This window comes from Alligator mississippiensis, chromosome 1 (genome assembly GCF_030867095.1).
Source record: "Alligator mississippiensis isolate rAllMis1 chromosome 1, rAllMis1, whole genome shotgun sequence".
NCBI lineage: Eukaryota > Metazoa > Chordata > Crocodylia > Alligatoridae > Alligator > Alligator mississippiensis.
Window position 1 is genome coordinate 477,858,107 of NC_081824.1, and position 26,306 is coordinate 477,884,412.

Here is a 26,306-nt window from a genome sequence, read left to right on the forward strand (position 1 = left end):
CCCCTCCATTTAGGGTCAAACCGATGCTGCATTTGGGGGCAGGAAGGAAAGTTCCTCCTTGGTCAGTCTGAGATGGACTTGGGGGGGGGGGGGGGGGGGGGGGGGGGAGGGTCTGCCTTCCTTTGTAGCTGGAGGCATGGCTCTCTACCTGGGATCTCTTGAGCGTATAACCTTTTACCGAAGCAGGACATTGGCCCCTGCGGTCCCCCTGCTTTCATCTGTGCCAGGTTCAGGTGTGATGCCTTGTGTTACGGCAGGATTAACTGCGTAGTTTTACTAAGAGGTCAGATTATGTTCTGTATGGGATGGTTTGGATAGGGATGATCCTGCCTGCCTATGGAGGTCCCTCCCAGCCCAACTTCTCTACGATCTCGATGAAGATCTGTGGCATCCAACAGCTGCTGTCAGGAACAACAACAGCTCCTCCGACCAGGTCAGATGCAAGCAAACTGCCTTCGCAGGCAAACATGCATGCACACACACAGAACCAAGGGCTTTAAAAGTAATTTGCTGCTGCGGTTACACCTCTCCGTGGCCTTGTTTCACTGCCGAAACAGCCCAGGATTCACTGGCCCGCCTGACTGGCAGGGGATTGCACAATGTCATCAGCCATCATCTGTGACAAGCAGTGACATTCTTATTGCTCTACATGGCTAGTTAAAGTAATAGAGAAAGACTTCTGTCCTCCTGAGCCTTCACTGATTGAATTAGCATGATCACCCTTTTTTCCAGTAAAATAAACCTGTTTTTAAATCAATAGGGTGCAAGTATTCACAGGTAGCTCTTACCACACAACGTGAACATACAACAGCTTCTGTTGCCTAGAAGTAGCTGCCAGGGCCTGTAATCCTGTCCTCCTTTTGTGCCCGATTGTTTAAAGACACAAGGGAGGCACCTTCAGCGGGAGGATGCTGGCACTGCTCCGTTTCCTGAATGCCAGCGACTCACCTCTGCCCAAAATCGAGCCATCCCTTCAAGCGATGCTTCCCTGCAGGGCGGATGCTTCTCACTGTTGGTGCACACCCTGGAAGAGGCTTCCAGTCTCAGCAAGGGGAGGCTGGGACAGAATTTGCATGTGAACACAGATGACTTAGGAGCCTCTGAATATCACCCTCGCTGCGTTTCAGAGTTTCCACCGACTTCCCCAGCCGTTCTGCCCCGGTTAGCATTTTCAAAACTCGGGCATCTCAATGGATTCGCCAACCACAGCTAATTCTGCCCTTAGTCCCACCTGTGAAACCCCGGTGGAAGCCACACTGGGAAAGATGTGAGAGGTGGCACTGCCCAGACAATTTTAATGGGTTCATATCTACTAAAGACTCAGAAATGCAACACCTTGAACATGTGTACTAGTTGGGGATGGTCCTGCTTTGAGCAGGGGTTGGACTAGAAGACCTACTAAGGTCCTTTCCGGCTCTAATTTCCTATGATCTCTATATGTTCATCAACCTAACACAGCCAAGTAGGGATTCTGATTCCATCCCTCAACTCAAGCTAGAGAACAGGAGGAATTACTCCTTAAACATGTGCTAAAATTCAGAAAGGAAACCTGTATTGTTATGCAGAAATCTCAGGCAGCTAGTGTGACATCCTTAGCGTTCCCAAAGTTTATAGATGACCACGCTTTAACACAAAAGGCATTGTTCCCAGCATGCTGGAACTCCACAGAAGACCTCATTGTGGTAGACAATAGTAGGTTAAATCATTGTACAGAAAACAGGTTGTTGCCTGGGAACCAGTGTTCGTGGCCCGCTTGTGTTCAATGGGGGCAAATCCCAGCCAGCCCCAGCCAGTAATGGGTAGGTTTGTGCTTCCAAAGGGCTAATTTCACAAAGCTAAAGGCAAATGAGCTGGGAGGGAACATGTAAGCAGAAAGTCCAAGTGAAAATTTGGGAGATTTTTCTTTATGAAGATTTTATCAAGATGGTAAAAAAGGTAGATACCACCATCAACAAAGAGGACAACTTTGATTAATAGCTCATCCTGTTTCAGTGGCAAAGCAAAGGCAGCCATTAGAAATAATAAGGCAACGCATAACAAAAGCAAAAAGGGCAAATAATTAGCAATTCCTAAGAATTACACATTAGTAAGTGTAGAAAATTGACACAGAAAGCTAAAGATCTCAAAGAAAAAGATTATAGCTGGCAGGCTAAAGACCAATGCAAGGAGGGGTTTTAGCACTGTGTGAACAAAATAAGTTCCAAAAATGACACTGGTCCATTATTAGATGGAGATGGCAAAACTGTTAATGATGCAGAAAAGGAAGAAGAATTTGATAATTATTCATTTCTATATTTGGAGAGAAAGCAAAATGATGTGCTAATATTACACAAGGATGATGGAATAATTTTCAGTTTGACAGTAATCAAGAAGGGTATTAAACAACAGCAACTTTGAATTCTGGATAATTTGCTCCCAAGACTCATGGAAGTGTTGGCTAAGAAGATCTCTGTCCCTGCTGAAGTTAATTTTCTATTAGATTTAAGAATATCAGGGAATTTTCAGGAGATCTGGAAAGTATTAATTGTCTGACAATCACAAGCAGGACAACCAAAAGTAACTAAAGATCAGGTACCCTGACATCAACCCGGGACAAAATAATGGAAAAGTTGACACAGGATTCTGTTAATACAGAACTCATGGATATGACTGTTATTAATGCTAGTCAGGACAGAAAACAGTCCTTGTCAAACAACAGGACCAGGACCCCTCGGCACGAGAGGTATGCTGCCTCCCTGGAGCAAAGATTCGGGATGTGACGGAGGTAATCCAGGCCAGGATCAAGCCCACCGATTATTACCCCATGGTCCTAGTCCATGTGGGTACTAATGATGCGGCCAGGAGAACCCCCGATCACTTGATGGCGGACTACTGTGCTCTGGGCGGCGTGCTGAAGGAGTTCGGTGCCCAGGTGGTTTTCTCTTCCATCCTACCAGTGACCGGACGAGGAAGACGGCAGGAGAACTGTATCCGAGAGACCAACTGGCGGCTTCGGCAGTGGTGTCGAGGCAGGCTTCGGCTTCCTGGACAATGACCCGCACATCACGACGAGGGACATGCTCAGCTGGGATGGGCTTCACCTGTCCCCCAAAGGTAAGCGTGTGTTTTCTTCTAGGTTGGCGGATCTCCTCCGGCGGGCTTTAAACTAGGCTCGTCGGGGGGAGGGGAGTACGAGGGCAGGGGAAGCTGTGGACCACCAAACCATGTGGCACCCACAAGGACAGCCCAGCCTGAAGAAGGAGAACATTGGGAACCTGAAAGCCATGGGGAGGCCAGCACAACAGAACAGGTAAGGAACAAGAAGGTAAGAAACAATGGGCCCCATGGGACTGGGAGCAGGGGGGCAGCAAAGGCACCAGTCGCAGGGCTCAAGTGCCTATATACTAATGCTAGGAGCATGGGGAACAAGCAGGATGAACTAGCGCTCCTGCTTGCACTAAACACCTATGACTTAGTGGGGCTAACAGAGACCTGGTGGGATTCATCCCACGACTGGGCGGTACATATTGAGGGCTATAGATTGTACAGAAAGGACAGGTCGGGAAAGAAAGGGGGAGGGGGTTGCACTTTATGTCAGTGAGCAATATACATCAACCCTCATCAAGACAGAATCCGAGGCTGAGGAAGTAGAAGGATTGTGGGTTAGGCTACATGGGGGGCAAGGAGAAAGGGATTTGGTGGTAGGGGTCTGCTACAGACCCCCACACCAAGGGGAAGAAATAGATGCGGGGCTCCTGAGGCAACTCTCGGAGACCATAAAAGCTAAAGAGGCGGTGGTCATGGGGGACCTAAACTACCCGGACATCTGCTGGGAGACGCAGACAGCAAGGTCCCATCGCTCACGCAGGTTTCTAACCTGTGTACAGGACCTCCACCTGACACAGGAGGTACACGGTCCCACTAGGGGGAATGCCATACTGGATCTGGTATTGGCAACGGGAGATGACATGATAGGGGACCTCCAGATCGGTAGCTATCTGGGAGACAGTGATCACCTTATAATAGAATTCAACATAAGACGGCGAGTGGGTAAGGTAACTAGTAGGGTGCAAGTGCTAGACTTTAGGAAAGCTGATCTCAATGCACTCAGGCGATTAGTCAAGGAAGCACTGCAGAGTAGGAGTTTTGATGGGATGGGTGCCCAAGAAGGGTGGCTGTGCCTAAAGGAAACGATCCTTTGGGCACAAAGCAAGACGATCCCCGAGCGAGGCAAAAGAGGGAAAGGGGCCAGGAGGCTTCCATGGCTGACCAGAGAAATCCAGGGCAGCCTAAGGGCCAAAAGGGGAGCACATAAAAAGTGGAAACAGGGTGAGATCACTAAAGATGAATATACCTCCTCTGCTCGTGCTTGTAGGGAGGCAGTTAGGCGGGCCAAAGCTACCATGGAGCTGAGGATGGCAACCCAAGTAAAAGACAACAAGAAATTGTTTTTTAGATATATTGGGAGTAAAAGGAAGGCCCAGGGAGGAATAGGACCCCTGCTAAATGGGCAGAAGCAATTGGTGACAGATAGAGGGGACAAGGCTGAACTCCTCAACGAGTTCTTTGCCTCAGTGTTCCTAAGTGAGGGGCACGACAAGTCTCTCACTGGGGTTGTAGAGAGGCAGCAGCAAGGCGCCAGACTTCCATGCGTAGACCCTGAGATGGTGCAGAGTCACTTGGAAGAACTGGATGCCTTTAAGTCGGCAGGCCCGGATGGGCTCCATCCGAGGGTGCTGAAGGCACTGGCCGACGTCATTGCAGAGCCACTGGCAGGATTATTCGAATGCTCGTGGCGCACAGGCCAAGTCCCGGAGGACTGGAAAAGGGCTAACGTGGTCCCCATTTTCAAAAAGGGGAGGAAGGAGGACCCGGGCAACTATAGGCCGGTCAGTCTCACCTCCATCCTTGGTAAAGTATTTGAAAAAATTATCAAGGCTCACATTTGTGAGAGCCCGGCAGGGCAAATTATGCTGAGGGGAAACCAGCACGGGTTTGTGGCGGGCAGATCGTGCCTGACCAACCTAGTCTCTTTCTATGACCAGGTTACGAAACGCCTGGACACAGGAGGAGGGGTGGATGTCGTATACCTGGACTTCAGGAAGGCCTTCGATACGGTATCCCACCCCATACTGGTGAACAAATTAAGAGGCTGTGATGTGGATGACTGCACAGTCCGGTGGGTGGCGAATTGGCTAGAGGGTCGCACCCAAAGAGTTGTGGTAGATGGGTCGGTCTCGACCTGGAAGGGTGTGGGCAGTGGGGTCCCGCAGGGCTCGGTCCTTGGACCGATACTCTTTAATGTCTTCATCAGCGACTTGGACGTGGGAGTGAAATGTACTCTGTCCAAGTTTGCAGATGACACAAAGCTGTGGGGAGAAGTGGACACGCCGGAGGGCAGGGAACAGCTGCAGGCAGACCTGGATAGGCTGGACAAGTGGGCAGAAAACAACAGGATGCAGTTCAACAAGGAGAAATGCAAAGTGCTGCACCTAGGGAGGAAAAATGTCCAGCACACCTACAGCCTAGGGAATGACCTGCTGGGTGGCACGGAGGTGGAAAGGGATCTTGGAGTCCTAGTGGACTCCAAGATGAACATGAGCCGGCAGTGTGACGAAGCCATCAGAAAAGCCAATGGCACTTTATCGTGCATCAGCAGATGCATGACAAATAGGTCCAGGGAGGTGATACTTCCCCTCTGTAGGGCGTTGGTCAGACCGCAGTTGGAGTACTGCGTGCAATTCTGGGCGCCGCACTTCAAGAAGGATGTGGATAACCTGGAGAGGGTACAGCGAAGAGCAACTCGTATGGTCAAGGGCCTGCAGACCAAGCCCTACGAGGAGAGACTAGAGAAACTGGACCTTTTCAGCCTCCGCAAGAGAAGGTTGAGAGGCGACCTTGTGGCTGCCTATAAGTTCATCACGGGGGCACAGAAGGGAATTGGTGAGGATTTATTCACCAAGGCGCCCCCGGGGGTTACAAGAAACAATGGCCACAAGCTAGCAGAGAGCAGATTTAGACTGGACATTAGGAAGAACTTCTTCACAGTTCGAGTGGCCAAGGTCTGGAACGGGCTCCCAAGGGAGGTGGTGCTCTCCCCTACCCTGGGGGTTTTCAAGAGGAGGTTAGATGAGTATCTAGCTGGGGTCATCTAGACCCAGCACTCTTTCCTGCTTATGCAGGGGGTTGGACTTGATGATCTATTGAGGTCCCTTCCGACCCTAACATCTATGAAAAACCCTGATGTCACTCTTTGACAAGATCACAAATTTGGCAGGTAAAGGGAACTGTGTTGATATGATATATCAATTCCTTTATAAGGCACTTGACTGAGTAACACAGAACAGCCTAATTAAAACAGAGTACTATACAATAGCAATAGAATATATAATAATGGATTAAGAACGGACTACCAGATCTCAAAGAAGTGCTGTCAGTGAGGAATGATTATTCAAATAGGGTGCATCTAGTAAGAATATGCAGGGATAAATAGACTCTAGTTGCCATTTTCATCATTGCTGCTGAAAAATATAAAGGCACTGCTGTGGGGGGGAGCACAAAGACAGGTAGAGTGAGATATTATGAGGACAGACAGTGATAAAGAGTCATCTGGATCATTTGAAAACACGGACCCCAAACAAAATGCAAGCCACTCATCTAGGGCATTGCAATCCATGCCGACAAGATCCTACAGGACAAGCACCTGAACACAAGCATTGTTGAAGTGCTCTGGCTAGAAGGACCAATGTGATCCCGTCTCTTTCTAGCAATCCTTCTTCTTGGAACAACACTTCCCGTGCTCAAAGAAGCTAAAGGACTGCTGGTGACACCAGTGTGCAGCCACGCATTGATCTGTAGGATGCTTCCACTCCTGCCCGGGCCCTTCCCCTGGACCAGAAGGATCGAGGACAACACCACCTGAGGCCGTGTCCCCGTTGCCCTTGCACCCAGAGCCCTTTGGTCACTTTGGATCTGCCAAAGGGCCTGTCAGGTAAGTCCTTTTTAGTTGCGACTCTGTTCAAAGCAGCACTTCATTCACAGGAGAAGCAACATTGAAAGATGTACTTTAAGAATCACTTGTAGTCATGCTGAACTACGTGGCAGCACCACAGTACGGCAAGACTGTCACCCGAAGCTATACAAACTGAAGCCACTTTAAAATCTGACCCTGTCTCATTTGTTTCATAGTTGTCTGATGGGAGCAACAGGACCTGCTGTGCCAGGCACAGAAACAGAGCAATGACCAGCCCCTGCCTGGAGGAACTTGCAGTGTAAACGGACCAAGCAAAGAATGGAAAAGGAGCACGAAGAGGTGAAGTGAGCTTCCTGGGAGCAAGAGCACACAAGAGGAGGGTTAGGGCAGGGCCTGAAGTGCACTGCACTGGGGGGTCCTATGTAACACTGAGACAACTGGGTCCCACCGCCATAAATACCCCTTGCCTCACTTTTGCAAGAAAGCAAGCAAAGCCCTTCCCGCTCCTCCCTCGGTTTCTTTGCTCCGACACTCACTCCTGCTGACTGTCTTTTACACGGATATTGCAAAGCTCGCTCCTGTGGGATGGATGGCACAGGGACAGGCTGTGCCTTGCTGGCTATTCATTTTTCAGGCACAATGCATGTGAGACGCCTGCCTAGACAGTTCTGCTTGAGCGTCGCGAGTTGTTACCAAACCAGGCAATTAAGGCCCAGATTCTGCTTTCAATTATGCTTGGTTAAAACCCAAGTTCCTCTCTTACCGTGGAAGGGCTTCGATCAGAATCAAGGCCACTCGCTAAAATATTATTTCATTGTATCCTCAGGCAAGAAGGACCAAACAGACCAAACGTAAACCTTATGCTTGGAGTGGAAAAAATGCGCTAGGAAAGAAAACTACCATAGTGCATTAGTTTGGAGCCTTGTGGAACGGAAAATTGATTGCATTTGAATGGTGTCAGAATTAAGAAAACCGAGTCAGCTCAGCATCATGTCCCCAACCGTGGTAAGTAGTAGATCGTAGACTGATAGAAAATGAGGGTGGAAGGGGCCTCAGGAGGTCACATCTAGTCCACCCCCTGCTCCAAGCAGGCCCAGCCCCAACTGCATCATCCCAGCCAAGGCTTGGTCTACCCAGGTCTTCAAAATCTCCAAGGATGGAGATGCCACCACCTCTTTGGGGAGCCTGTTCCAGTCCTTTACTACCCTCTTAGTGATAAAGCTTTTCCTAATATCCAACCTCAACTTTCCTTGCTGCAGCTTGAGCCCATTGCTCCTTGTCCTGTCATCTGCCCCCACTGAGAACAGTCCAGCTCCATCCTCTTTGCAACCCCCCAGCTGCGAGGTGAAGGCTGCTATCAAATCCCTCCTCAGTCTTCTCTTCTCCAAACTAAATCAGCTCAGTTCCCTCGGCCTCTCCTCACCAGTCATGTGCCCCAGCCATATTCATTACCTTCCACTGGACTCTCCAATTTCTGTCGTAGGGGACCCAAAACTGGACACAGATGTGGCCTCCCCAGTGCTGAATAGAGGGGAAGAATCACTTCCCTTGATCTGCTGGCAATGCTCCTAGAAATGCAGCCCAGGATGCCGTTAGCCTTCTTGGCAACAAGGACACACTTGATGCTTCAGAGCAGTGGCTCTTAACCTTTTAAGACTTGAGGCACCCCTTGATAACTTCTCAGAATTTAGTGGCACCCCATTCAAAGACAAAATTTCTTACAATGCTTAGTTTTTTGCACCCCACGGCACCCTCAAAAGGATTTCACGGGGGAGCATGGCCAGGGTTGGTGCATGGTGCTCAGGGTGACAAGAGCTGCTAGGCAGGGCAGACTGGGGAGCTTGAGGTGGCTCATTAGATCCATGAAGGAGGAAGGTGTCCCGGCAAGAAGCAGAAGGAGATAACAATAGCAGCTAGTGCAGAGGCTGGTGCCAGGTGAGGGTGGCAGTCTCAGGACTCTTCTGTGCCCTGCTCAGTCTCCTCCGTCTGTATCTGAAGGGATGGGGAGCTGGGTCCCTGCTGCTGTTGCTCCTCCAGCAATTTAAATGCCGGTGCCTGAAGCTGCCATTACCCACAGCCTCTTGCAGGGTGCTGTGGGACCCTGGTTGAGAATCACTGCTTTAGAGGGAGAGTAGATAAACAGGGCATGTCTATCCCTCCCTGGCATCGCCCATCATTGCTGCAGGGATGTCGGAGGATGCCTTGATGACTGTTCTGCTTCACGTGGCGTTAACAAACTATCATGTGGAAAGCATGCATGTAACCAATGCAGGTTTCATGTGGGCACAGAAAGGAACCTATTTCAGAGACCACTAATACTAACAAGCTTGGGCCACAAGACTACCCCTATCCCACACAAGTACCTGATTTGGGGTTGCTATCAGATTCACCGACATGCTTGGAGGGAAGGGTGCGGCTGTCCTTGCATAGACCACGCCAATCTTGACCGCATGCTTTGGGAGAGTCTTTGCCATCTGCATCCCAGCGCTCCAGGACTGTTTGGTCCCCCACATTTCTTACGCCAGCGCGACTCCATCGACACGGCTCTATTCATATCGTTTTATAACCACCTAATTTCTAGGGGGAGCAGAACTACTTTTAATCTTGCTCATAAGGTATCGATGTGAAAAGGGAAACCAAAGAGCAACACGGTCTGTGTCTCTGTATATATATTTGTAGCTATTAAATCCTTTACAAATGGTTATGTCATAGCAAAGCTTTGTACCCAAGAAGACTTTGAAAGGGATCTATTTGTTCACCGGCCGGTGGGGAAACTATCTTTAAATGCTTCGACATGGACATAAATGTGCTCGAACTTGTGCTTATTACACTGGCCACGGCGGGACGTCAGAAGCCTTGATGCAGTGATATGATTGGATTTTAAATCCCAGTCTCACAGGATTTTAATTACTGGCCTGGCGCTGCTGGGATCGGAACTCACTGCCTTTGGATACAGGGGGTCGATACGCACAACATATTGAGCCACAATGCCTGCAGACTCTATTGCACTATTTAATCATCTTTTGCAAAATTTACAGTGCAACAGAAGGAATCAATACTGAATTTATCGCATTCTCTTGTAAATATGAACACAGAAAGGGAGGGAGAGTTTCAGGCACTCTTATCCCAGCTTAAGGCCTGGGAAAAACGTGCCTTAGCAGATGCAATGACATCCCTGCTGCTCAGAGTAAGCCGTGTTTGCAGCTAAATAGAGACCTAGGGTATCTTAGTAGCTAAATCATATGTGAGTGGCTTAAGGACCCCAGGGCCTGGCTCCTCACATCAAAGTCTTGCAAGAGCGCAGAAGACTGTGGGCAGTACACTCAGCTTCCTGCCAAGGAAAGGGTATCAACAGTGGTCCCTTCCAATGATGATGGAGTGGCTCCAATGGTCTCTAACAAGAGTTAGTGAGGAGGTGATGGCAGAGATGAAAGTTTGGGGGGTGGTGGAAGACAAAGCTCAGGGAGTGCTTTAGGGCTGCAAAAGAAACCCAGAGGCTTTTCATGGTGGGATTTCTTATTTAGACTGTAAAGAGAAGGGACTGCCTCTATGCCTGAGCCAGTGGGTCTGTGCATCTCTGCATGCACACATGGCATCCAATGCAATGGGGTCCAGCTGCACCTGAGGCCTGCTCAAAGTTTCTGCAATGCAAACCAGGAGTGAATGTTTAAGTGGGTCCACGTAACTTCTTGCTCTCTGTCATGGGAGAACGACCCTGTTTAGACCAAGGGGGAAAAAAGGTGTGTTCTTAACGGAAGCTAGTTAATGCAAGGTAAAAAACAAGTCATACAGCATGCTGTGGTCCTAGATGAGTTATCAAGGTGATTCTCAAGCAGGGTGCAGTAAGATCGTTTTAAGGGTGTCATGGGGTGCCTCATAATATTAACATGATGAGGCATGCAAACACCTACATGTGATTCACAAGAGAAAACCAGAGGGCAGGTCCAGATGAGCGGGAACGTGTGTCTCCCCGGGATAAGTAGCAGAAGCACATCTTGTGCCGCTGCTACTTGTTCCCAGGGAATTTCCGTGCCACGCATGCTCTGGCACATGGCAGGTTACCCCAGGTGGGGTAGGGGAAGCTGGAGACAGCAACCATGCTGGCCCCAGCAGCCTTACTTGGGGTCTTCCAGGAGCTGCAGCCACAGTGCTTTTGCAGCAGGAAGCCTCGTCGGCAGCCAGAGCATGGCTCCAGCTTGCCAGGCTCCGGTTTTGGGCAGCACACGCTACCGCCATGTGCACTGCCCCACTTCTTTTTGCCGTGAGTTTTTTTGACCCCGGGATCTCCCGGGGCCAAACCCCATCCCCTCACTGTAAAGTAGCAGTGTGGGGAACGCCTGCGTGTGTGGCTAGTGGCGCCGCAGACGGGTCTGTGGTGCCATAAACTTCATGCCCGAGCTCGTCTGGATGCACCCAGAGATTTTAAACAGGAATCCCGAGTGCCAAAAACCATTCTGCCCTGTTGTGGTCTGTCTGGGTTCCTTGCAACAAAGAAATCGCTCTAGTATTTTGTGCATAGTCAAGAAATGAGTGAAAGCCAAGGGCTGGCAATTTTTGAGTCTAATGAAGGGAGACTTGCACCTAAATAGGTGGAGAACCACTGAGTTAACGGGACCAGTTAAAGACTGTGGAGGAACCCTGTATTTACTTTGCCTTGCCAGCTTGTGTAGACACCATAAACTGCCATGGATTTTAATCTGAGGTAGCTAGAAGGGATAAAAACACACTAGCTTTCCAAGTAAAGACAGACTACAGAACCCAGGAGTTCCTGGTTCCCATCCACAGGCCATAATAGCATGCTTATTCAGGGCAGGCAGTTGGAAAACAAGACCTGACGAAGGCATTTGCTCACTTGGAAGGGAATTATTATCAGTTTGTTAGTACTGTCACAAGCACGAATATCAGCTCTCTCCCCCCAAATCTCGACTGATCTCTGGTTGCATGAACAGAAGCTGCTGGAAGACGAGGACAGCTGCCATAGCAGCTACCAGGAAACCCCAGAAGAAACTGGCTGCTGTGCAAGCTTTCCAAAAACAGCACCAGGCAGAGAGGAAGCCATGATGTACAACAGGCCCTAACAGACCTTTGCCAGGGGAATTTCTCCACCTCCCAAATCCCTGCATAAATATTAAAAACAAAAAACAAAAAACACAATAGGCAAAGCTGGGCTCTCAATTTGCCTGGTGCGACGTCACCAGTCACGATATCATAGTTAATGCATACCAGCACACTAACATCAGAATAAGGCTCCATGTGTCCCTCTTTCTTGTGGCTCCGTATTGATCTGTACCTCCTCGAGGTGGCGAGAAGCAACTCCCTTTCTGAGGATGTCCTCCAACAGCCAATAACTACTAGAAGCTTGTAACCCAAGAGAAGCCCCTTCCTTTAGGGTTTGCTGAAAATAGTCTTGGTCCAATACACATTAAACAGGACGTATTCTGGGATAGGAAAAAAAGCTACAGATCTATCTTGGAACGCTTCTGATAATGCCACAAGCCTTTCAACTGGATGATGTCAAAACAGCCATTGCATGTAACTGCAGCTTTGTAATGCACTCGGCCCCTCATTTATTCTGTATATGATATTTGTAATTATAATGTTCCCGAGAAGTAAATGCCAAGTGCTACCACAAATACACTGTGCTAAATGCACTAGCAATTGAGCCTTGTGGTCTAGGTTACTGCAGCATTAGCGAAAATGCTGCTATAAATACGCTTTTGTATAGTTTCTTGAATTACAAGTGTGTGCAGAAGTGGATGAAAGTGTGAAGCAAGGCAGGGGTGAATAAGGCGGCCATCAGACTCAGATGAGTGTGAATGTGGCTGCCAAAAGTCACTGCATTGGGGTGTTGGTTGTAGCCATGTTGGAAGAAGGGTGTTCGTACCCGAAATCTGGCAAAGAACAATTTTTCCAACTATTTACTTGGTCTAATAAAAAGGTATCACATTTACCCAAAGAACAAAAGTTGCTCTAAGCATTAACACATCAGCAGGACCATGGTCATGGAAAATTTTACAGCACAGGGCTGTGCAGGGAGACCTGGATCCCACCCCTAATTCTGTCCGTCACAGACTTGCTGTTACCTTGAGCTGGTTTCTTAGTTTCTCTGCGAGTCAGAGAATTTAAATGATTAGCCTGAAAAATCAAGGACCAGCGACATGGATTGGATGAAGTGTAATGCTCCCACTGACAGCCAAGCAGGGAGAAGCACAGCACATGGGAGCCACTGGGATGACACAGCCAGGGTGAACTGGGAAGGGTGGGCCGACAATAGGTGTCAAAGGGCATTAATATGCCTTCGTGAGGGGACAAATTCCCACCAGTAGCACATATCAGGACACCTGGTTGGAAAAGGTGGGAAACCAGGGGGGTATTACCTTCAGGAAGCTCACCTGCCAGTGAGTCGGGGGACAAGTCAATAACTAGGAGCTGGCAGTCCCAAGGAGGAGATGGCCTGGCTTTGACAGAGAGGACGGGGATGGAGTATAAGGAAGGGCTGACAGGCAAGACGGAAGCCCTTTACTTTTAAATTAAGATGCAAAATGCAACAAGCCAGCAACTTCCATGCGGTGCCGAAGCAGCACCCCTGAACACATCCCGGCCTGCCCCTGTGCATCATTCAGTCAAACCATGCACGCTTACTAAATAAAAACGTACATTTAGCAACCTAAAGAGTAATTCAATCAACAGCAGATGCACTAGCTGAGCTGACAGTTTTGTGGGAATCTTTGCTTCTGGATTTCTAGACACCTGTGATCCTGCCTTCTCGGTCTTTTGTGCGTATGTGGGAGGAGGGAACAGGGTGGGGGGAGTGTTTTGTGATTCTGCATTCAAGGTGTTCAGACGCAGAAACAAAGAAAGGAAAAGCCATTTAGGTCTCATTTAACCCATCCCCTCTGGCCACTGCAAGATTGTCCCCTACAGTATATTCTTCTCTGCTTTGTCCACTTTGGCTTTAAATTACTATGAGCGTATCACAACCAGCAAAATTCCTCACAATTAAAAGGCTGTGAAGAGAAAATAGTATCCCAAAGAGAACGGCCAGCAGTGGGATGACCCCACGCCAGCCCTCGGGGCAGCAGCCTGACACAGCTGCTGTGAGAGGCAGCAGAAAGGTCAAGCAGGATGCCACTGAAGAGGATTCAGCCTGGAAGGGACCTATTTGGGGCTGGGGCTGCAGTACGTTGGGGAAAGCATATTCAAGTCAAGTCAAAGAGGATGGGCAATCAATACGTGATACACTGGCCTCTCAACACCATCTTCCAACTAAGTAGCTCAAGGTGCACACATCACCACCGTGCGAGGCAAGTACTATTATACCCATTGTACAGCAGAGTTATATGAAATGGAGACATGAAGCTACAGCGGAGAGAACCTGGCTGCTGCCCACAAAGCAGCTTAACATACAAATAAGCAGCCTGCGCCCGAGTTTGGGGCTGCTGACTATTCTTGAATCATAAAACACCTGACTGTTATTGGTCACATAATATATATTTTTTTTAAATCACAGAATGATAGAAAACGAGGGTGGAAGGGACCTCAGGAGGTCACTTCCCATCCAACCCCCTGCTCAAAGCAGGACCAGCCCCAACTACATCATCCCAGCCAGGGCTTTGTCTAGCCAGGTCTTCAAAACCTCCAAGGATGGAGATGCCACCACCTCTCTGGGTAGCCTGCTCCAGTGTTTTACTACCCTCCTAGCGAGAAAGTTTTTCCTAATATCTAACCTAAACTTCCCCTGCTGCAACTTGAGACCGCTGCTCCTTGTACCGTCTTGTGTGATAAAGAAAGATGAGGAATGCATAGATCAGGATGTGACAGGTACAGGGCAGCCCGCGATACCAACGGGATGTAATCTGCAATTTCTTTCAGTCAACCTGATTTTGCTTAATAGTAAGGGTTGATCTGTATAAAAGAAGAGCTTGTGTTAAAACCCCATCACAGACACGCACAGGCTAACAGGAGCATGAGCACAGTCTCTTTCAGATCAGAAGCCTCTCTGTGTCTTCACCACTGAACAAGCCTGTGGTCTTTCATGGCGCATGCTGCTATCTTCATACAGCCAAGTCAGATAAGTGGACACCGACTGCACAAATTGCACCTCACCCAGAACTCCCCTGATTACCTTTCAGCCCCTGTGCTGTAGTTTTTGGAAGAAAAAAAAAAAAGATCTTGCTAGGGCAGGGATCATGCCATGTGTTTGCAAAGTCCCCTGCACACCTATGCTACCGCATAAATGCTGATATGGGCAATGGGTTACGAATCACAGCAAAGAGTCTCCCAGCAGAAACAACCGACCGACTTGTGTTTACAGCACTGGACTGGAAGCCAGAAGACCTGAGCTCCAGTCTCCGCTCTGCTGTTGGCTCGTTGTGCAAACCCGGGAAGACTGCTTCAGAGTATTTCTCAGCGTCTCCGTGATAAAAGGGGATGACATCCTTCTGAGAGGCAGGCTGAGAGGTTCAATTAGGTTTGCAAGATGCTGCATTGGAAGATGCTAGGGGATGGTAAAATATTAAGCTGGGGATGCCCTAAAACCTATACGCAGGTTAAGCCTCTGAAAACGACCCTTGTTATAAGGCGGCAAATCAAAATATAAACACATTAAAAACCCATCTCTAAGCACCCAGGGACCTGCATATGCTATTAGGTTTAGGCCCTTCTTTCCACAGAGCCACACCAAACAACCCCTTCGAACCTATCCTGCATGAAGCGAGCTGAAAGGCAACGGGGGGCCTGGGTAGACTGGCGTCCCACCCACTCTCTTGGATAAACACTATTTATGATGTCAGCTCAGGTCAGGAGACTGTGAAATGTCACCAACAACTGCCCAAAAGGAAAACGGGAGCAGCCACTGAGCCTCACGGTCTGCTGGACACGCACAGGCTGACCACAAGGCGAGAAGGTCCTGGCAGGGTCAAGTGAGCCAGTGAATAGGCCATAAAAGGCCAAGGAGGTGGGGTGAGGGGGCAGCTGCCTACAGCTAGACCCCTGGAAGCTGCCCTTAAAAAGCCCTGAACAGCGGGTACTTGTTTAAGCGCAGAGTGGGGAAGAAGCCTTGGTGGTTAATGGCTTTGGCCCCGAGGGCAGGGCAGCAACTGGAGGAAATGCTGGAGAGAGTAAATGGACCCTCAGTAAAAAGGCAGGTGTAGGGAAGTGTAAAAGGAGGGAGCGAAGGGAGCCTGTTCCATGTCAGCAAACAGGAAACGTCCTACTCTCAGATGTCAATGGCAGGCCACGGGGTGAAATTATCCTCACAAAGGGCCCGCGGCAGGCACACTTTAAGAGGTGTTCGATCCCCACTTCTGAGATCTTCAGGCTCACCGCCATGTATTCATCCTGGATTATACAAACGAGCATGCACGGGCTGCCGCTTTGTTAATGCGCAGAACCGAGGAGGAAATGCTGAGTCAATGCAATTAAACCTTTGCGTCATGTATTAACCATGAAATAATCCAATGAGGAGCCTCATTTCTATGCACGGAAAACATGTAAGAGCAGAGGATAGAGTTTGCAGGGGGTTTAAAACCACCTCCGCCTGGCGGCACTGAGCCTGCCTATAGATGAGCCTTTTTAAACAGCAAGTAAAACACCATTTGTTTTTCCTCCATCATGATGCAAGTGGACATTGTGCCTGGACTGATCTGGGGTGCGGGGCAAATTGAAACTCAGGTCCCACAGAGATGTAAGTCTGGGTTTAACCTTGCATGCTAGGAGCGGTTATACTCAGCATGCAAACTTGGGCATGGCCTTAAGTCTTGGCAGGCTTAGGGCTTCAGCTTGGCAGTGCACCTAGTGCAGCATAACTTGCATTTGTATTTGGAGAGATTTGCAACATTTAGGACCGAGTCAACCTGGCCTGGGGGCTTGGCCACACAGAACTCATACTCTGGTCTAACGCAGTTAGCTCGTGTTGTTTAACTGTCACGCAAAAAGGAATAACAACTAATAATCTGGCCTCAGGAAGATGTTTTTTCATCAGGCTGCAGCCTGACAAGTCTTGCAGGCCAGCCTCCCTTCTGGCATGCACATGCCTATACCTGCAATTAGCTGGTACCAATATAGACATGCTCACACCTCAGAAAAGCCAGTGTGAGCAGGGCATTGTAAAAGGGCACCTGCTGGGGTGGGGGACATGTTTCAAAGGCATAGAGGACAATTAGGTAGTGAACTAAAACTGCAGCCTGACTCTGGGGTCCACTCATGTCCTGTCAGCTCCAGCCTCATGTGGCCAAAACATAGTTCTTCGCCTCACCCACCACCCAGATGTATTCTTTCATAAGAGCGGACACCACCACCCTGCCCCCATTCAGGCCCTTAACCTGGGCATCGTCATTAGAATCGTAGACCACGAGGGCTGGAAGGGAGCTCAGGAGGTCACATCTTAGTCCAGTCCCCTGCTCCAAGCAGGACCAGCCCCAACTGCATCATCCCAGCCAAGGCTTTGTCCAGCTGGGTGTTCAAAACCTCCAAGGATGGAGATTGCCGCACCTCTCTGGGTAACCTGTGCTACTGCTTTACTACCCTCCTAGTGAGAAAGCATTTCCTAATATCCAACCTAAACATCCCTTGCTGCAACATGAGCCCATTGCTCCTTGTTCTGCCATCCCACTCATGACTAACCAGATGCCACTCATGGGCACTGACTTATAAGGATCGTGTTTAGCCTCCTGCATGGCTAGGCCTCTTCTCTCTGACACTCCCTTTTTTCCTCCATTATAATTTGAACCCTCCAAACCCCACTGGCACCATGGCTGAACAGCTCCTTGCAAAGCTGCGTTACACGCTGCTTGTCCTGTTCATTCGTAGCGCCAGACCCCATGATGCTGCACTTACGGTGACATTAAGGATTGTCCACAGTGCAGCTCTGGGATATGTGGTGCCCTTGTCATTACATCATTTAGCAGGATGCTTGGACAGATGCTGACCCCTTTCTGTTTCTATTTACCTGGGCCCTGGGGTCCTAGCTAGTGTGCTCCCCATGAGGCCGCTTGGTAATTTTATTGGCAACATTTTTTCCTTTAGGGGAATGTCTGCCTTAGCTAATCAACAATCAGTCTTGGGAATCTCCATCCTTGGAGGTTTTGAAGACCCGGCTACACAAAGCCTTGGCTAGGATGATGTATCTGGGGCCAGTCCCACTTTGAGCAGGGGGCTGGACTAGATGCGACCTCCAGAGGTCCCTTCCCACCCTCATTTTCTATCATTCTGGGCAGAGGGGACTATTAGATCACCAAGTTGGACAGGCCAAAGAGTTTCACCCCGGTGTCCCTCTCAAGCCCGAAGACTTGTGTATGGCTACAGTTCATCCTCCAGAAAAGCATCCTGTCTTGATCTGAGGACAAGTGCTGGAGAAGCCACTGCTTCCTTGCATTTGTTCCAATGGTTACTCGCCCTCACTGCTAAAATATGGCACCTTATTCCTCCTTTGAATTAGTCTGCTTTTAATTTCCAGGAATTAGGGCTTATTATGCATCTCTCTGCACGAGGGAAGTGGGGATATATAATACAGAGAAGGAGGAAGGGTATTCCCTGTGTCAGAGGTGTTATGGAAAAGAAGCCTGGAGACATGAAAGGAAAGTCAAATGGAGCAGATAAATAAATCTTTCAGAGCAGTAACTCATAATGAATACTGTAAATCAATAAGGAGGGAGGTCATGGCCAGCATCTGGAGGCCTGACCCTGGCACCTCAAAGAGAACTGGCCCAATCCTAGACAGCAGCTGTGGTCCTGACCCCAGCACCGTAACAGCTCTGGGTCTTACCTCCTTCCAGCAGCAGCCTGACGGTCCCATAGTCGTTAGAGAGCACGGCGTAGTGTAGAGCTGTGCAGCCCCTGAACGTGGCTCGGTTGTTCAGGCGGTTGTTGAACTCGTCCTCCCGGGTCACTAGAACTGGAGAGGGCAAAGCGTGAGAGATGCTTTCCACGCAGTGAAACGATGCACATTGCTAACAAGCTCCCCTTGAAGCAGCTCACCCTGTGGGTCCCCCAGCAGCAGGATGGTGAGGAGAGGCTGTGGGTAACCAACTCCTCGCGCTCCGACCCCACCAGCAGAAGAGACAATGCTGCTGGAAGAAGCCTGTTGACCCACTCGGGCAAAAGCAAGTGCTCTCCATCCACCCAGCCTAGAGGCTGTAGATAGCCTGCTTGCCTTCTCTGGAAATCCCAGGCCATCTCTACACACTAAAAATCACTGTCCCTGGCAAAAGCACCCTCAAGCCTGCTGTGCTGTTCTGTGCTGGGTGCCTCCTGTGACAGCCAGGGTCACTGAGCAGTGCTAGTGAGTGTGGCACTTCAGCCAGGCTAACAGGACTGGGCGACTTCTGGTTTAGGTAGCAACTTGCCTGCAGTGATACAGCACCACTGCCAGGATGGCAAGTTAGCTGTGCAGAGGGTCTCAGGTGAAGCTGCTCTGGTGGACTGTTATCCTTGCCCCTGGCTAGTGACTGCAGGTATGCCAGGGGAGGGAGCTTTCTGGAGGGCTTCCTCCCTGCCCTCACAGCAGGCATGGCAAAGAGGGCATGGCAAGCTGCTGGAGGCCCGGGGACCTCCTTTGATAAGCAGAGGAGGTCTTACCACTCTTTCCACTCCCACTGAAAGCAGCACAGACACCAAAGTGGAAGCAGGAGCTCTAGCTCCCAGACCCCCGCGGCTTCTGCTGCCTCCTTTCCCCCGAAATGAGCAGTGGAGACAAGCGACTAGTAGGAAGGTTCTGGCTGGATAGTCCATCTTCCCAATTAAAATGGAGAAAGCCACCCACTCAAACTTCTGTGTGCAGCTCCAGACAATAACTCCGCATGCACCTGTGTGCTGGACACGCACACTTGCCACAGGAATATTAAACAGCATTTATCACTGAGCTTCCCTCCCTCACCTGCAGTCTGCCTCCTAATCCATCTCCGTCAGGATGGCTTCCAATATTCCAACCTCTCGCAAACTTCACGCAGTTGCCATTAAAAAAACCCACCTCTATGAGAAATACCTTGTGCCCCCAACATTAAGGAACGACGCCAGCCTGAGACCAGGAGGTATCGTATTCAGTTTAAGGGCGCTCCCGTCTCTCCATCTGCATACATCTGTTCGTTATCTTTCTGGCACGGACTTCTTGTTCTGGGTTTGTTCCTAGAACAACAGGGTCTCTGGCTATGAATGGGGGTCCTGAATGCTATTGTAATTGAAATCATCATTATCCATGTCATGATCCAAGAGAAAGCTTGGATGTTTCAGTCCTTGGTAGATACCCTGAAACTGCGATGTTCTTACGAGCAGAAAAACACTCTTGCAGATGGTTTCTAACCATGATTACATAGTTTTTGTCTCAGTCTGAGCTCTATAGCTGAATACCTACAAACTCAAGTACTTGGCAAAAGACACAAGGTAGCTGACACATGCTCACAGTCCAAACCAAAGCTGGCACCAGATGCTCAAAGGCAGATGCTATAAGGGCTGGGTGCCGAGTGGTCTGCACTGAAACATCAAGAGGCAGTGCAAGTCAGGTGTTTTCTGACCTGCGAATTGGAGGTGCAAGGTCAGGGGACACTGCAAGTCACACTGAGAGCTACTGGGAGATGCTGTGTGCTGGGGTAATCTGCACTGCCTGGGCTCTAGCTAGATCAGCTCCTCACTTCCCAGGAATTCGACCCACTCGACCAGTTCAGCAAAAAAGACACGAGGAGCAGCAAAAGGATCCGCTTTACTGACAAGTGTCTGATTTGAAAAAAATCAGATAAATGGAGGTAAAACCTAACTCCAGCCACAGGAGTCAGTGGGTACCAGTGTCTGCCTGTCCAATATCAAGGAACAAAAGGCAAAGACCTTCTAGTTATACCTGACAGGACCCCTGGGCACTTTGGGGAATCAATCCTCAGCCTCATGGGTTCAGTCGTCTTTCACCCGGAGACTCCCATGTCCATCTGTCTTGAAGGGCAAAGTACCTGCACAGCCTCTCCGTCCTCACAGCCCCCCCATAAGCTGAGCTCGTCATCTACGAGGCAGGCTGCCTTCTGTTCCCCGCTGCACTCTTCACTCTGGTGCCCAGGGGAGGGCTGCATGTGTGCCAGGACCAGACCAGGCCTTTCAACTACAGACTCCTGTGGGCAGGGATGTTGCCAGCTGTTTCCGGAGAGCTCTGCAGGCTCAGTAATTAGTAAGAGTAACGAGAATGGTCACGGACCATGGGAGTTTCTGTAGCACGGGGTCCCTGGGATACATCTGTTGCGTTCCAAAAACCAGCTGAAAGTTACACCACCGACTGAACAGCACAATGCTGTAATTAATAGCTAATCCCACCCCAGCCCTGCACGGCCGCTAATAAACCTCAGTCCCTGAAAAAATCAGCAATTAGCGGCACACTCCCCTCCGTCCTCAGGTATCTTCGATGAGCGTACATGGTGCGTATGTATATTTATTTATTTGTCTTCATTTCCCATCCAGGGAGGGGCAGGATAATGAACTGCGTGCGTCAGGGAAGATGAATCTGAGATACTAGGGAGCAGTGCAGTAAAAAGATTAAAGTGTTATTATTGTTGGGTTTTTTTTCCCCCCATGGTCCATTGTGACAGCTCGGCCGTCATCTGTAAAAAATGTCTCAGCGAGAGATAATCATCGGAAACTCAATAAAGCGTCAGGGGAAGCCTCGTCTGCCATCAATCACTGGGTGCCTGGAAATTTTCAGCCCTCTGTCTCCCTTCCTGCCATCCATATAAATGTCTGTAATATATTTTGTGCAGTATGTGTGGTGCGGAGCCTCCCGATTTGGATGTTTTTATGAAAAAATATTTATACGCAAAATATGCAAATTGTTAAAAAAACAAAGGCAGTTTCGCCCTTCCTCTCTTTTTAAAAATGCAACTGAATTTATTCTTTTTAATAAAACATGTCAGCCTAAGAATTAATGCAACTTCTTACTGAGTGGCCTTATCTTTCCCCACACCCAGAAAAAAAAAAGATACCTATTGGTTTAGAGAGGGCTGCATGCAGACAAAAACAATTAACTTTATTGGCTGATAAATTTTGTCTTAAATAAAGTCTGCGTACATGCATTATGTATTGGCATTCCATTGTTCATTTTTTTTAATGTCGTTTCATGCATTTTGCATTCGTTGCTCTAGCTGCCTGATGTGCGCGTGTTCCCATAGAGCAAAGGGGCTGTTGTACCAGTGTTACAGTGAGGGATGAGGGCAGGGAGCTTTTAAAAATAGAATTACGCCCTGTCAAGACCATTCTCACGTTGATCCATCGTCCTAACCGAACGTGCATTTTATCAAAGCCACAGGTTCAAAGATTACACCGCTGCTGGACGGTAGTTGGCTTTCGGCTCGCAGCTGTGGGAACAAATGCTGTTGAAACCAATGGGTAAAATTCACCGCACAGTTTTGGCTCTGTGACGGACTCATACTGCACCTCTGCCGAGGTAAGAGGCTCTTTCAAGTTAGCTCTTCACAATAAGCAGGACGTGCTTAATTTCTGAGCTGATGGTCACGGAGTTTTTCCCAGTTTGGTGATAAGTCCCAGGGAAGCCTGAAGTTCTGGGTTGGTGACAAAGAATGACACTAACCTGCTTTCTCCTGGGACGTCACGTGCCTTGGACTATGAGCACGTAAGCTAAGAGGGGCAGGATGTACACAGTGCTAGAACAGGGGAGAGACTTGCAGATCATCTGGGTGGCACATGACACTGGTGACCTGGTAGCGGATGCACTGAACCCAGGTGCTGATACGATGTGTGGGGGACTGTTTCAGGAAAGAAATGAAACTGAGATGCTGACCATGAAGGCAGCGGAAGATCCACAGCATGCAGAGCACAGATGATACTTGTGATGCCCTGACCAAATACCAGCAGGGCTTTTCAGCTTGTCCACATAAATATTCCCTTGCTGTTTTGCATGGAGAAGCTGATCTTCCTTTGACATCCACATCTAAACACTCGGGCAGGGTTGCTGTCCTGTTCTACCCCAGAGCTGCATTCAAATGGATTAGATGCTTTTTCTATCTTCCACCTGAAAGTGACTGTGTATGCATCTTTATCAGGCCTCTAATGTTTCCAAGTAACTTCCAGGACACTAACAGATCTCTGCGCACACACATCTGCACTTATCTTTTCCCTCATCGAGACATGCTGTCAAATAGTCCGCACTTAAGCTGAAGGTGATGCAGTCCCTAAAAGCAAGGCCACTTTTCTATTCTGATAACAGATCACTGAACAGCAAAGCAGGCCAGACTCACAGCACATCTACACTCGAGACCGCTAAAGGGAAATCCAACCGTCAGCCCCAAACAACACACACCTTACTTCTATGTACTTACCCTATCGAAAGGGATACACACACATATATGTGACATGTATGTCTGTGCAGCTCCTTTCCCATTATCCTATGGAAAGACATGCCCCCAACACAGAACCCCTTGCACCACACTATTGCTGGCTCAGAGGAGAGTGCCAGCTAGTAAATCCCCTGCAGCCCCCTGTCTCCACATACTGTCCCAGGCTAGGCCTGCCCTAGTTTATGAGAACATCAGGATTTTTGCACAAGGATGGCACAACCATCTACACCCCTCTGCAAGATGGTACCAGGCCCTGGGATGATTTTAATCTTTTGTTTGAACTATTTTAAAGCTCTCCACTGCGATGCAAAAAGCCAAGGAGATGAGGTGGCCTCCAGGTGCACCCCTCCCCAGCCTCAGCAGCCACAGGGAAACCAGTTACCTTGTTCCACTAAAGGTCCATGAGTGCTGTTTTTGCCACTGATTTCACTGGAATCAAGCCAGGGTAGGGTCAAGCACCCCTCCTATGGTTGGGCAACCCCTTACCTGGGAGCCCTGTCCTCTGCCACCATTTTCACAGATTTTAGGAAGGAAGGGACTCTTTTTCAGGCCAAACAACTTCCACCAGGGCTTTCTGCATTGAGCTTGGAATTGCTGTTTGAACTAGGGCAGACCAATATGAAAGACATCCCCATTCCCTCATAGACTTTGAAGCTTGCTATTTCAAGTCAGTATTCTGGGGACATCGTATGTAACACACCTATGCCTACAACACCTAACAGTGTCCGTGCAGTGGAAAGCAATGCTGGAGTGAACCAGAATAACTCAATGATTTCTCTGAACTGTGGGCATTAAAATATGGGATAATTTCCCCACAGAGAGCAAAGCCGATACTGTATGAAGCATAAAAGGTACATGTAGGAAACATTTGCTTCATGCATTACCTTCCAGTGAATGGAGCGCCTTCTCTTTGGCTGTCTCATAGACACTGATGAATTCGTCTCCTAGGTTGGGATCGGCACCAGCTGCAAGCAGGCTCTTGATCACGCTGGTTAAAAAAGAATGAAATATTACAAATAATATGATTTCCAACAAGGAGATTGGTTGGGGGGGTGGGGGGGACAGGAAATCGGATGGAAGTCCAGGAACCCGAGTCCATCACAGAGCTTGAGAAGGAAACATCTCTTAGCACCGAGAAGGAGAGACCCATTCTCAATGCTTCATAGGCAGCAAAGGCCTGTTAGATAACAATATCGCTTAACATGAATATTAATGGTCCTGAAGGCAACTGGAATACTGCATTTAGGAGGCATCTGGGGAGCAGCTAATTTTGAAGCCCCAGTTGCAAACAGTTTCTCTGCTCAACACAGCTCACTTCCAAAATGTCTGCAGAGAAACATCTTTGTGTTATGAGCTACATTTCTGGTGCGCTGTATCAGACTGACACCTTGCCAGCGTTGATGAATGGTTGCAAGGGTATCCATCCGCAGCAGAGAGACTGCCAAGCAGCTCAAACAGCTGATGTAACACTAGCCAGGCCTCTGCAACAGGCAGATTCTCATGGTAGTTTCTGCACTGACAAAGGCAAAATTCAGTTATGTTGTTTCATGCATCGCAGAGACGCTAATGGCCACTGTATCAAGGCTTCCTAAGCAATGAAGATACCCAAGGCAACACGATCCCAATGCTAGACAGAAGAGCAGCTCAGTGAGGAAAGCAGCAGGCCTTTGAAGGACCCCACATCTCACCAAGATCAACACCTGTAGATATAAGGCTTTCACCTGAGATGCTCTGTACAGGGACACAATCAAAGGAGTCTGTCCTTGATATGGGATCTCACCTGCATCCAGTGAGAAGCCAGAGACACTCCTTGGCCTCCTTTCTGCCTTCAAAGATAAAGGACCCTCCCAAATACTCCAGCAATAGATTGCAATAGTCTCAGTTTCACCCCTAAGTGAAACTGTATAACTACATGAAGCATTCCCATATCACCCTCTTCACTGGGACATAAGACAACTGGTCTGAAAAGAGCTGGACAGGGACAGCCCCATGACCTGGACTGCAACCCAGCAGCTGGAAGGCCTTTATAAAAGTGATGTTATTTTTTGAGACTTTAGAGAAGTCACAGATAAAGAACAGAGGAAGAAAAAGCCCAGGAAAGAAAGAGCGTATTGACAAAGTCCCCCAAGTAGGGCATTTGCAGACCCCGACTGAACAGCAGGCCACTGTCTATATTGCAAAAAAACACTACTATAAATGACAACAGCGGACACTTTCGGCGGCAGAGGAAAGAATGAGAGAATCTGAACTCTCCTCCAGCTTCTACAGCAGGGGCGTCAAACTCATCTGGTGGGGCATGTCATGGGCCAGGTCTGGAGTGCAAGGCTGGGGGCATCGCCTGGCCCGCAGGGCTAGAAATTTGGCTGGCAGCAGCCACTTGTCCAACTGCCAGATTTCCAGCCCACGGGCCAGACATCATGTCTCTACTCTCCAGATCTGGCCCATAGGGCCAGAAATTTGGCCGTGGGCTAAGCAACAGTAGAGTTCATTCTTGCAGCTGTGGGAGCACTGCACACCTGACTGCCAAATTTCCAGGCTGGTGGGCAACCCCACGGGCCAGACCCAGAGCACTGAATCATGTCACCTAGCCCCTGGGGCTGCCTGTGGGGCTGGAAACTGGGCAGCAGGATGGGAGGCAATTAACGCTGCCACCCTTGCTGCACCATCACATTTCTGACCGTGCGGGGAGCCCTGCAGGACACCTCTGCTCCAGACGTAGACGTAAGCTGGATGGAGCCTCTCACTGTTGCTGCCCACATCTCTCTGGAGACGAAGGACATCCAGTGCCCACAGCTGTAGATCTGCGACCATTCACTAGTCAGTACACAGAGCAAGCAGGCTCAGGAAGTTTGTGCAGAAGGCCGCCATCTGTTTTGGAACGAAATGAGCATTAGGCGAGAATTAGATTTGTTTCCCTTCTCTGCAGGCAGCTGGAGGCCATTTTTTCTGATTTTTTTTCCCTCTTCCTCCTGGGTTCAAGCTTCCATGACACCCAGACAGCAACACAGTGCTTAGCATTCATAGTGGGAGAC

The 26,306-nt window shown here is 49.1% G+C and overlaps 1 protein-coding gene across 2 annotated transcripts in view; it reads right to left on the reverse strand.

Moving 5' to 3' along the window:
* Positions 1–26,306, reverse strand: part of CLPB (ClpB family mitochondrial disaggregase) — a 107,522-nt gene that overhangs the window by 47,156 nt on the left and 34,060 nt on the right. For both annotated transcript variants that reach the window (XM_019481765.2, XM_014603423.3), the window contains exons 4-5: positions 24,159–24,262; positions 18,717–18,845 (exon numbers count right to left, since the gene is read on the reverse strand). In XM_019481765.2, the coding sequence (XP_019337310.2) occupies positions 18,717–18,845; positions 24,159–24,262 (233 nt within the window). The remainder of the gene's footprint in view (positions 1–18,716; positions 18,846–24,158; positions 24,263–26,306) is intronic.